General features: G+C 38.6%; 1 protein-coding gene across 2 annotated transcripts in view; it reads right to left on the bottom strand.

Annotated features, from left to right (window-relative positions):
* The window catches only part of LOC131407275 (cytochrome P450 2C18), a 36,035-nt gene extending 29,014 nt beyond the window's left edge, over window positions 1-7,021 (bottom strand). For both annotated transcript variants that reach the window (XM_058543581.1, XM_058543582.1), the window contains exons 1-4: window positions 6,854-7,021; window positions 5,229-5,391; window positions 4,910-5,059; window positions 1,894-2,054 (exon numbers count right to left, since the gene is read on the bottom strand). In XM_058543581.1, coding sequence (XP_058399564.1) covers window positions 1,894-2,054; window positions 4,910-5,059; window positions 5,229-5,391; window positions 6,854-7,021 — 642 coding nt within the window. The remainder of the gene's footprint in view (window positions 1-1,893; window positions 2,055-4,909; window positions 5,060-5,228; window positions 5,392-6,853) is intronic.
* Window positions 7,022-13,125: the final 6,104 nt, after the last annotated feature.

The following is a 13,125-nucleotide window of genomic DNA, read 5'->3' as shown; positions in this document are numbered from 1 at the left end:
CTATGAAACCCAATTCAGCATTTTATGGATAAAGCACCTGTGCACCAGAGCAGGCAACTGAATTCTCTAAGATCACGTAATTTTATTTAGGCAGGATATATCAGCTCAGCACAAGGCAAAATTCTGATGTTTGTTTATGGTTCAATACCAAGAAACCAATCATTTCGTCATGCCAAGCCCAAGTACCTTGTCAGCTAAGACCCCAACTGAAGCATCCGACAGCCCTACCCTAGTCAGTGTTCCCTGGCAGCATCTGCGATCCCAAACACTCTCCCTCCTTGAAGGAGATATTCTCTTCCTTCCTGAATTTGGATATTTCTGCCAAGGAATGTGATGAAGAGGTCACTAAGTGATATTGGAGGACAAGCCTGCTGGCAATGGAAACCTTTCAGCAAAAGCCTGGATGTCCATTCAGGGCTATGGCCATGCTTTGGAGCCATCACCAAAGTAATTTAGGGAAATGACTGGCCAGGAGCCAAAGATCTTGACTTCCAGCTCTATATTCGAGGATTTGTTTTCTTATGTGTACAATAAAGGGCTTGGCCATCTTGCCCAGATGTTGACTCCATAACACTAAGCTCTGGGCAGGTCGATGATCTTCAAACATTCACTTCACATAGTAACATCAGCAAAAACGGCACGGTAGATGGCTCCAAAGGCCCAACCCTCCATAAAAAACGTTGAAAAATCAAGCAAAAACTGTGAGAATCAACTTGTCAGAGCTCTAGAAAACAAAAGTTTACAGCAATCAAGCAAATGCTGAACCAAGAAAAAGCCAACTTAAAAGTGGTGGGAAAGCTTTGTGACATTTTTTTATTTGCCCTTGTCCCACCTCCCTCCTCAGCTTGGCAAGAGTCTGACAAGAGCAGTTTCTTGTGTGGAACCCTGGTTCCTGGTTCCAGAGGAACCAGGGCAGACCTCACTTGCAGGGAATTGTGTTTCTCTGTTCTAACCTGTCCCAGGCAACCTGAAGGACTGACACATGCACTTGTCTTTGTCTCCTTTAACTTAGAATTCAGGGTGGAAATCAGCAGACATGACTCAAAAACCTCGTAAGGTGAATGAGCAACCCACAGCCACCTGGGGCAAAAGACGACAGTTAAGGCATACAATAGAGCACCAAACCCCTGGGAAGAAAAGCTGGAAAGAAAGTAAACTAGGGCATTCAAAAGCACCCATGTATACTGAGGAATTTAGACAGCTGTGTACATGCCCATGGCAGGGCACAGGCTAAGAAAAGACCTGAGAAGACTCTAAGCTTCCACCTATGGCAGATCTCTAGGCTCAGTGCAAACAATAAGTGAAGACCAAGACAGAATTGAAAAAGGCCTGGCTATGCATTGAAGGAGTGCCCCAGCACAGCGCCATCTGGAAGAGTTATTTTCCTTCCTTCCTTCCTTCCTTTCTTCCTTTCTTTCTTTCTTCCTTTCTTTCTTTTTTCTTTCTTCCCTTCTTTCTTACTTTCTTTCTTTCTTTCTCCCTCTATCTCTACCTCTATCTCTATCTCTTTCTCTCTATTTCTCTTCTTTTTGGCTCTTCACATTCAAGGAAGTCTCTGTCAAAATACTAGCTGAACACAAGCTAAAGAAACATATATTTCAGAGATCACACATGACAAAAAAAAGAGATCTTGCAAAAATAGTTTAGAAAAGTCACTAAATAAACAAACAGCCTCAGCCTATAGTAGGCAAAAAAAAAAGAATCAAAAAAACCTGTAGAAGCAAAACAAAACAAAACAAGAAGGAGGAATAATCTGATTTCCAGAGTTGCCACCTTACAATATCAGAACATCCAGTTATCAAACATTTGCCTCACAGCTTTGTCCACACGGATTTTGGACTTGTCAAGAGAAGAGCATAAATGATTTCTCAGGAAGGGAAAACTTGACCTCACCTGTATCCACGGAGAGCTCAGAATCCTCAGGTTTTCATTAAATTTTTCCAGCAAGTTAAGAAAATTCTGATCTGTGTAATCAAAACGATTGTGGAAAACAATGGAGCAGATCACGTTGCAGGGAGCACAGCCCAGGATAAAAGTGGGATCACAGGGTGAGGCTAAAGAATTGGAAAGATTTATAAAATACCATTAAAATATACAGATGAAACTTAGCCATTGATAACAAGTAATTTTAGAATCTCTAAAGCAATATCTATCTAGAAATCCCCTTATCAGCAAAAGTTTCAGCATGCTTAATATCAACACATCACTTTTCCCTTAAATGGGAACTGACCGATCCATCCTAGTTTATTTAATAGTGGGTTTTCCAAATACTCCATTTACATCACTGCCTTTGTTTACTCGATTCTGACCCAAGGTGCCTATTGTTTTGAAGAGCAAAAGAAAAAAATTTTAAAAGGCCACTTTTTAAAACACTTAATAATTCAGGTTATCAGTGCAGAATCACATCCATCTGGTAGTCTGGCTTGTAGACAATTCAGCGTTGATGTAGGAATGTAGAAAATAGGGACATGGAAACCTTTTATATATAATGAATAGTTGAAGGAATTGCATGTAGAATCAGCAGAGGGAAAGATTAAAGAGAGAATGATTGCGGAAAAATTCAAGTTTTTCATAGAACAAATGTAAAAAAGCAAAAGCCATCCATGTTGTATGAGAAGAAAAATTAACGCAAATGAATATAAATTATAAGAAGACAGGTTTGTTTGCCTAAAATAAAAGTAAAATGAGAAATCTTCATTTCCAACTTAAATCACAGATAAGGCAAATGAAAAGTTTAAATTTATAAATGGAGTCCTTTTATTTATTACAATATAGAGAAGGAAAAAAAAGAATTTCCTGCTTTAGGAAATCATGTTCTTCATCACCAATCAGGCCCACATTTAATTTATCTGAACAGAGCCTGCCCTCTTGTGGAATTCTGGGTATTGCTACATATACCCATCAACAGAATACAGTATATTATAAATTTTTTAATTGGACCATCATTTAGGTCAATTCCATCACTTTAAAGATAGACATATTAAAGCAGAGGAAAATTTTTCTTTTTATTGGGCAATATTTAAATAAAATTTTTATAACCAAATGATCAATAATCTTTATATGCAAAAAGCCCCCAAATTCACATCATAGATGTAATTAAGGGTGGCTTGAATCAAAAGTGTTGTGAAGAAACGATAGGAAATTAAATAATAGGAAATCTGCTTAGTTAACTGCTTCTACTCCAGGCTCCTTTTCAGCTGAAACACACTAGGACACTAAGCTTTCAGAAAATCTTTTATTTTAGAAGGTAGGGGAGAATTTGGGAAGGCCTGGAGATTTCTTTGTGTGTGTGTGATTCTCAGGTAAAATCTGATTTTTAATCGTTCCTTTCGCTTCATTTGAGAGAGAGAATTAAAAAGCAGGGTGATTTGGAATCCAGGCTAAAGATCCAATTCATTGTAACAAGTACTTCATAGGTCAGTAGAGCTGGCACTGGGGGGTAAATAGTTACCATAAAAGTTCTAGCCCAATATCCAATTGTTTTAAAACGCACTTGGGATTTCTTTTTTATTCAGATGGTGAGGGCAACAGATCAGAAAATGATAACCATTGAAAAGATACTTTGGTACTCACAGTTCCCAAGAGGAGGGGGCCCACCTTGCAGGGTCGCATGAGGAAGCTCCAAGATTGGTCAAGAAGCAGAAGGAATGAGGGGAAGGCATGGACCAAAGCCTTTACTGGGGTTCCATGGGAAGGAACGAGCAAGGCAGGGTAGGTATGCTGAGTAAATTTAGGATTGGATAGTTGGAATAATTTCAGGGGGCTCTAGCCTAGAGGGGTGGTCCCTACTTGTCCAGTACCTGGACCTACGTTGATTTAGGGCAGGGAGAATATTGGCTTGGTGTGTGAAAGCTTCATAAAGGAGGTGGCTAGGGGTATGGGCTTTGGATAGGTTGGTTTGTGAATTAAAGACATGCTCACACACATAGATATTTGCTATATCTAAGAGTTAGCTAACCCCGGGAGGCGGCAGGTGTTCCCTGGTGCAAGGCCCCCAAGATGTCAAAGCAACATAAAATAGAGAATATAAGAAACATGATTGAGATATCAATAAAGGGAGAGAGGAGTGTAAGGAAAGCTGAAAACAGTCAACTAATAGGGAAGGCAGCATAAAGAGCCATTAATAATAGCTGAAGTCTAGTTAAATAAATCATTTTATTATCTGGTATTTGTGTAATTTTCAAAATTATGCTATATAGTACATATTTCTTAAAATATATAAAACAATACGGTAAGTAGGGAGCAATATTAAATAACTCAAGCTGATAGTTTTAAAATAGTTGTTTACAGGAAAATCACAATTGATGAGGGCTGCACTAAAGGATGCAATCAAAAAATGAAGAAATTAAAACGACAGATAAGTATCATTATTGGCCAAAACTGTAGGCACAGGCCTTGGAAGAAACCCTCAGATGTGTCAGTGAGGTTGACCATACAAATATAGGCCAATTAAATTAAAGCATATGTCACATGTTTCATGCTACATAAGGGTGTGATAAGGTCATTCCCACCATGTTCACCTGGCAAGTGTTCCCTGATGAAATGTTCTGGAATAGGTAAACCACATTTATGCTATAGCAAAAACATTGTTCTCTAACTCTTTCAGAAACTGACTAAAACTATTCTTCATGATTTCTGATTTGTAAACCAACAAAGTTCAGGAGAGACTAGGATTAAATGATCTTTTATACCCACACTGTAAGCACAATCATGGGTGTATGCACACAACAGCATAGGTAGAAAAAAGCTATATCTATCTTGGCTCTGCTTCAAACCCTCCCTCCTCCACATAAGGGCTGGTAGCCGCTACTCATATGAAATATTTCGCCACCCCTGAAACATTTTCAAGGATGTTATTAGAGAAGAAGACAGTGCTAAGGTCAGAGATACACAGTATAGAATCACCCACCATTGGTTTTTCTAAACTCTTCCACAAGGCAGCGGGCTTCTTCTTGAACTCGATCCTCAATGCTCCTCTTCCCCATCCCGAAATTCCGCAGAGTCATGAGGGAGAAGCGCCGGATCTCCTTCCATCTCTTCCCATTGCTGAAAAGGATTCCTACCAGGAGGAGAAACAGAAACTAGGAGGGGGTCCTACGCATGAAGGAGGAAGTTGACACTTGCCAGCATGGGCTGGGCCAAGCTCTGCTGAGGAGATCCTTAAATTCACGTTTTCCATTCTCCCCGGCACCATTATCAATGCTGAGCATGTGCACTCACACACCTACCCTGTCCTTTATTAACTCTTTGAGCCACTGGGAAACTGCCTCTTCCGGAAAACTCCTCTCCCAGATCAATTAGGGCTTCTTTCACTGCTTCATATCCATGCAACACTACAGTGGGCTCCAAGCCCAAATACAGAGTGAACACAGGGCCATAGACTTTTGAGATCTGGGAAATGGAAAGGAAATGCAAATATTAGCGAAAGAAGTCACAATTTGCTCTATGTTTTATACAAGATTAAGACTGTAACCATCATCATCTTGTTGATATTTTTATCCTGCCAAACGTAACTTCAAACATTTCTGGATCTTATACAGCCATGCGTCGCTTAACGATGGGGATGGGGATAAGTTCGGAGAAATGCACTGTTAGATGATTTCATCATTGTGTGAACATCATAGAGTGTACTTACACAAACCTAGATGGTAACGCCTACTAGACACCTAGGATATACGGTACTAATCTTATGGGACCACCATGGTATATGCAGTTTGTCATTGACTGAAATGTTACATGGCACACGACTGTACATAAATATGATGGAGATTGTTATAGCTGACGCATATAGAGGGACTCGGATGTGCCAGACAAACGCCCAGATAATTCGTACTCACATTATTATACTTAATCATCAAATCAACACCTTTATGTACCCTCTTTTACAGATAAAGAGACTGAAGTTCAAAGAATTTCTTATTTACTTCCAGTGTCTCACAGCTAGTAAATAGAATACCCAAATTTCAACCCTGCTTAGTTGAACTCTGATGCCTGAGTAATTTATCAGTCCCCAATGCCCATCTTGCAACCAATCCCCAGCTGACTGCTTCAGGATAACCTTTAAAGCTCATTCCATGAGGATTCTGATTTAGTAGTGATGAATACTAGAAATCTATACTTTTAAAAATCACCCCAGAAAATTCTAATGCCCACCTCAGTTTGTGATCTGCTGGTATTACTAACACAGAGAGTGAGCATCACAGAAGGCAGTGCCAGGAAATGTAGCATCTCATGGAAGAACAATATCTTCCACCCCACAGCATTCAAGGGTACAGAGAGCAGCTTTGTGCAGAAGCCAAAAGGATTCTGTAACCACCTAGCTGGCTCTAACTAATTAGTTTCTTCTTTTGTTCTCTCATGCTGGTCCTGATCCCAAGCTATTTCCTTGACATCAAGCATAACTGGTTTCTTCAGAGAAGTTCAATTTTCATGGCTGTTCTGAACAAAACACACTGATTATATAGTAGAGGACTTTTTGAATGAAATCTCTAGTCACAAAACACTTCCCTTAACCATTTACCTTCAGCCAAAAATCATGGCAATTGGTGGTGAAACAAAGAAAGGAAGGAACACTCCCATCTTTTGCCACTTCATTTTTTTGATTCTGCCATATAAAGACTTAAATGTTTCTCTACTTGCAAAGTGCATTAGTTTATTCCACTATTCTTGACAATGACAGGCCAAAAATAATACTCCTCAGGGAGTAGTTGCTTTACAATGACATATTTTAATAATTTTATTTTAATTTATTTAATTTCATTTATTTAATTAAATTTAAATTTATTTTATTTAAAAGTAGAGGTTAATTTACTTACGCTTTGCAAGCCACTGGAGGAGCATAAAACATACTTACATTGCTTAAGGATTTGCTGATATCCCTAACATCTAACTGTAGGATATTTCCAATAATAGGGAGAGGAGTGGGGCCAGGTGGGAGCTTCCCTTTCCTGGAGCTCTGCTTCCAGAGTGAAAGGAGAAGCAAACAGGAGAGACAGAGCACCAGAACTACAACCAGATCCATTGTCTCTTCTTACTTAGACAACTGTAAGCCTGAAATCCAAAGCTTTTATAACACTCCCTGCTGACTCAACATGTGCCTCTTTGACTCATAAAGCGACAAATCAGCTAGGTCTACTTTAATCTCTCTTTTGAAGGGACTTTGGCCCACTGATAAAAATATGGTTTTATTTACTTTTGCTCTCCTTCCTTCCAGTGCCCCACCCTGGAGATTCTGGTTTAGCAGGTCTGACTTGGAGCCCTGGTACTGGTAATTTTTTTTAATATCCCAGGTGTTTGAAAACCAGTAAATGATTAGATCAAAAAAAAAATTACTCAACATTCTGGATTCTCAGATTGATGACAAGTTGATAATTTATGACTTTGGGGGCAATCCTTGTATATAAAAAAAAGTTTATGGGCCAGCTCCAGTGGCCTAGTGGTTAAGTTCAGTGCACTCTGCTTCAGCAGCCTGGGTTCAGTTCCGGGACGCAGACTTACACCACTCATCTGTCAGTGGCCATGCTGTGGTGGTGGCTCACATACAAAATAGAGGAAGACTGGCAACAGATGTTAGCTCAGGGCAAATCTTCCTCAGCCAAAAGATTCTGCACAGCAAAGGAAGCCATCAACAAAACAAAAAGACAACCCACCAACAGGGATAAAATACTTGCAAGTCATATATCAGATAAGGGGTTAAATACATAAAGAGCTCATACAACTCAACAACAAAAAATGAAGAACCCGCTCAAAAAATGGGCAGAGGTTGTGAACAGACATTTTTCCAAAGAAGATATGCAGATGTCCAACAGGCACATGAAAGGATGTTCAACATCACTAATTATTAGGGAAATGCAAATCAAAACTGCAGTAAGATATCACCTCACACCCATCAGAATGGCTATTATTTAAAAGATAAGAAATAACAAGTGTTGGAGAGGATGTGGAGAAAAGGGAAGCCTCCTACTCTGGTGGTAGGAATGCAAACTGGTGCAGCCACTATGGAAAACAGTATGGAGATTTCTCAAAAAGTTAAACATAGAAATACCATATGATCCAGCTATTCTACTTTTGGGTATTTATCCAAAGAACATGAAAACACTAATTCAAAAAGATATGCACATCCCTGTGTTCATCACAGCATTATTGACAATAGCCAAGAGTTGGAAACAACTCAAGTGCCCATCAACAGGTGAATGGATAAAGAAGATGTGGTGTACATATATATATACAACGGAATACCACTCAGCCATAAAAAAAAAAAGATGAAATCTTGTCATTTGTGACAACAAGCGTGGACCTTGAGGGTATTATGTTAAGCAAAATAAGTCAGACAGAGAAAGACAAACACCGTCTGATTTCACTCAAATGTGGAAGACAAACAAAAAAACACATAGATAAGGAGAACAGATTGGTGGTAACCAGAGGGGAAGAGAGTACGGGGAGGGTGAAGGGATAAAGGGGCACATATGTAGGGTGATGGATAGAAACTGGACTTTTGGTGGTAAACACATTGCAGTCTATACAGAAGCCAAAACATAATGATGTATACTTGAAATTTACAAAACCTTATAAACCAATGTCACCTCAATAAAATAATTTTAAAAAGAATATCCTGTCTGGAGAACTGATGGAAGTGGACTTTGCTGATGACTGGATCGCTAACCAATCAATGAAGTACAAGTCTAACCTTTTGCCTGATGATCAAACCTCAAGCCAATCTCTGAAGTACAAACCTAGCCTTACCTTATCTAGCACCAATGAACTCTTCTTTAATACAACTCACCTCATCCTCCCTTGTTCCCATAAAAACCTGAAGCCTTCTCCCATAATTGGGACACTATTTGGGTTTCTTCTTGAATCTGTGCTCCCTGGATTGCAATTCTTTGATCCCAAATAAACACTTTGTCTCTTAAACTGGTTTCTGTTTTTGTGGGTTGACATACGGTGTCAGAAAGCAGGATTTGAAGTAACCTCACCTTCAAGGACCAGCATCACCTGGAAACAGGTTTGATACCAACACAAGCCCCCTTGTGTGCTCAGCCACTTCCATGGACAGCTGACTCTTCAAACCGTGGGACCTCTCAAGCTCAGACCTCCCACCCTTTGGTTGAGGTCAGTGTCTTTCTTTGGGATTGGTGCGGTGACTTTCGTCATTGCAGGAGAAGTTTCTCTCAAGCAAGGAGGTTTCTCTCCCTGGTTACAACACTGATGCGGCTTTTGCTGCAGGAGAGGATTCCCTCTCTAGATTTGTGAGTACTTTGAATTTTGGAAAGGATTCCCTCGGTAAAAATTTCTGCTTAGACAAACTTTGCTGTGGGTTAATATGCACGTGAGGCTAAAGCTATTGCTAAGGGATATCTTGAAAGTCAAAGCCACAAAATTAGTAGGTATGGGTCAAGCATTTAAGAGCCATCAGGGCTCTTGCCACCTCAAGAAGTCTCCCGTGATAGGATAAGTTGGTCACAGAATGAGTCAGATTGATGCCTAGGTCACCTGCCAACCTCAAGGAAACTTCCGTGCAATGAGGTACGCTGTAAAAACATCACACAATCCCCCAACCCTGTGGCACATCCCTTTTAGGTATAAGTTAGGCTCCAAGAGACCCAAGGCTTAGCTAACTCTGTTACTGTGCAAAAAAAAAAAAAAAAACTCCTATTGTCATTCTAAGGTGTCTGCTTTTCTTTACCAGGGGACTTATTTTCTAAAGCTTTCTGAGAAGTTCCTCGCTCAGGAACTCCAGCTGGTTTTATGTTTAAGAACTACTGTCCTTCCTCTTGTAAATTTTTGTCCCAGTGGACCAATAATACCAAAGATGATTTAAAATTGCAGTGACCACTTTGGGGCTCATTTGAGCTTCCAAAACTTGTCTTTTTGCACACTAGATTTGAGAACTCTGGACTAGACAAAATAAAAGCCATATTTATTTTCTAAAGAGTCAAGTGCACCACCTTTGAGCACACCTGCTTAAATCTATGGTCTCAGAAGCTGTAAATATTTACAAATAACAGAAAAATCTTACTAAGGTTGTTTCAGGTCCTGAGAGCTTGGCTTGGTAACCATCAGGTTGGGGACCCCATTTGAGGTCAAATATGGTTGGACAGAAATGTGGGTTGAACTCCACTTGCAGCTAGGGTCCTGCCAGACTGCCACCAGCCTCAGGGGAATTACATTGGCCATTAGAAAAATCATTCAACTGAAATAAGACCATTTAGTAAGTGCACTTAAAGGCAAAGCCTTCAAAATTCCAAAATAACAGTATTAAAAGTTTCATTGCAAAAAGGTAATGAAAAATTGAGATATAAGAGGTACATAAAAGAAAAGACTACATAGAAGTCTGTTAAGTTAATGGCTTTACAGACACCCCCATATCTATCTTCAAAGGAGGGCCCTATACGAGCCCTCCGAGAGTTAACAAGACTTTGAGAGATTTTCTGGTAAACTGCTACATTATTCCCTTAAACAGTCAAGAGGAAACTAAAATTAAAAATTAATGGAGTTGGGGCCGGCCCCATGGCATAGCGGTTAAGTGCGCACACTATGCTGCTGGCAGCCCGGGTTCGGATCCTGGACACTCACCGATGCACCGCTTGTCAGGCCATGCTGTGGCGGCGTCCCATATAACGTGGAGGAAGACAGGCACAGATGTTAGCCCAAGGATGTGCTTCTTCAGCAAAAAGAGGAGGATTGGCCTGGATGTTAGCTCAGGGCTGATCTTCCTCACAAAAGAAAAAAAAAGAAAATTATTAAAAAATGAATGGAGTTGTTTAATACTGCCAGAAATATTTACTGCTTGGCCTGGCTAAAACATGACAAGATATTTGAAAGGATTTAGTAACTTACAATCAGATTTGGCCAGATTGGAAGATAATATTCAGAGCCTGATAGGAATTTTTTATAGGCCTTCTTCCCTAAGTTAAAATAAAACTATGTACCCAGAGGGAAAGAACCAAATTAGGGATGATGTAGTTGGATGAGTAGATCAACCTATGGCATCATTTAAGTTACAGCCCAAACTCTGAGGAATTAAGAGCAACTGTCCTTAGAAATCTACACAAAACTGGAAATGCGGCTCTACAGGCAGTTCAGAGTCCACCCATTCCCTCTCACCAATCCCAGAGACCTCCCTTATTTATCTCGAAAGGCTTGTAACCTCTCTGGGAACTGTTATCTAGACCATCACCAATTCCTAAGACTGAAGGGAAAAAAAACAGAAATAAAAAGAGTCAAACAGCTATAGAAACCCCCTGGTCCAAAATCCAGCATTGTAAATGTCTTCCCCACAAATATTATTGGAAAAATCTTTAGTCATCGAAGCACATAACCTTAATTATTCCATCTACAGAAAAAAAATTTGGATTCAATTATTCTTTCATAAGTAGTAAACTTTGTTTTAATGTACCTGATTCATGGCAGTAATTTTAAAACCATAGCTATTAGGTCTCTATGTATGTGTGTCTATATATATGTATGCTATATATATTTATATGTGATATTTTTCTACCTCCAAATGGTATAATTTCTAAAAGAGCTCTATTTAATTGGCTTAAAATAAGTGCTTATAGGGGCCAGCCTGGTGGCACAGTGGTTAAGTTCACGCACTCCTCTTCGGCAGCCTGGGGTTAAAAGGTTTGGATCCCAGGCACAGACATATGCACCACTTACCAGGCCAGGCATCCCACATATAAAGTAGAGGAAAATGGGCATGGGTGTTAGCCCAGGACCAATCTTTATCAGCAAAAAGAGGAGGATTGGCAACAGGTGTTAGCTCAGGGCCAATCTTCTTCACCAAAATAAAAAAAATAAGTGCTTATGTAAATCATTTCTAAATATAATAGAAATTAACCCAAATAATTCACATGATCTAGGAAAATATTTGTTAGTAAAGCTAATTTAATTTTGCTATCTTTAGAGTTATCAACATTAAATATAAAACATTTGTTCTACCTAGATTTACTAAAAGTGAAACAAATTTATGTTATCTCTGTTACAAAATTTGTCACCAAAAAAACCTGACTACTGATTATCTAATGTCTCACAATGTTTTTGTAGGTAATCTAAATATAATTATTGGGAACAAGTAAACTAAATGGATGTAAGTAAGATTAAAGGGTTTTTAGGTGGAATTTTTAACAATAATTATGTGTTATGATATATGTAATTAAAAATATCTTCAAAACATTTTCATAACTTGAAAGCTCAGAGTTTTGATAAATTAAGTTATATGATAGAAATTTATTGAGTATCTAGATCATTTCCAAATAAGATATAATGATAGACATTAATTACTAAACATAGGTTTATCTACTTTTGGCTTATTACAGATAAAGTTACAATATTTGGATTTATTAATAAATATGTTTTTATGCAACACTGAGAAACTTTCTATGAGAAAGCACATGCTTCTAGAAAGTATTTTTAAGTCTGCCAATCAACAGAAAGCTAATGTAAAAGACTGTTCATAATTGCTCACTTCTTAGTTTTCACTGAAGATTAAGGCTTCTAAGGGTTAAGAATTCTAATTGAAATATGTGATTAAAGCTACTAAAAATTAATAATGGGACTATCCCTGTATACAAGGAAAGTAAGATATGTGTTTTCAGCAGAAGGTACAAGGAATGGAGATATTTTTTGTTAAAAGAGTAAATTTGTCCTAAAGTAAAACTGGTTATGGGGAAAAAAAGAAAGGAGTAATTCTGAATGTAAAAAACTTATAGGCGTGTGGAAGAGGAACCTTGAGAAAAGACTTTTGTGCTTGGTCAAGCTGGCTAAAATTGAAATGAATTTAATTAAGTAAATGAGTTTTAATACCAAAGGTAAGCTGGTGCAAAATTAGAATTTGGTTCGCTCTCTCTTTTCCTGGGACTTTTAGTCTACACCTGGTAAAGAGATTACAGAAAGTTTTTCTTTATCTTTGAGTAAGTCTACATAAAAGGTAGAAATTTTATGTTTTGTCAGAATAATTTTCTATGTTCAAAAGCTGAGGTCTCTATTAAGAGAACTAAGGGGTTTTTTTTAACTGTTTAACACTCTGTGTTTGTCTTTAAAATCTTCTGTTGCCACTTTGATTAAATGGATAACTAAGCATTGTTTCACAGTGATCTATGATCCTATTTGACCAAGTGTTTT

This window comes from Diceros bicornis, chromosome 6, assembly GCF_020826845.1.
Source record: "Diceros bicornis minor isolate mBicDic1 chromosome 6, mDicBic1.mat.cur, whole genome shotgun sequence".
Taxonomy (NCBI): Eukaryota; Metazoa; Chordata; class Mammalia; order Perissodactyla; family Rhinocerotidae; genus Diceros; species Diceros bicornis.
This window is presented reverse-complemented; position numbering and strand designations above follow the sequence as displayed.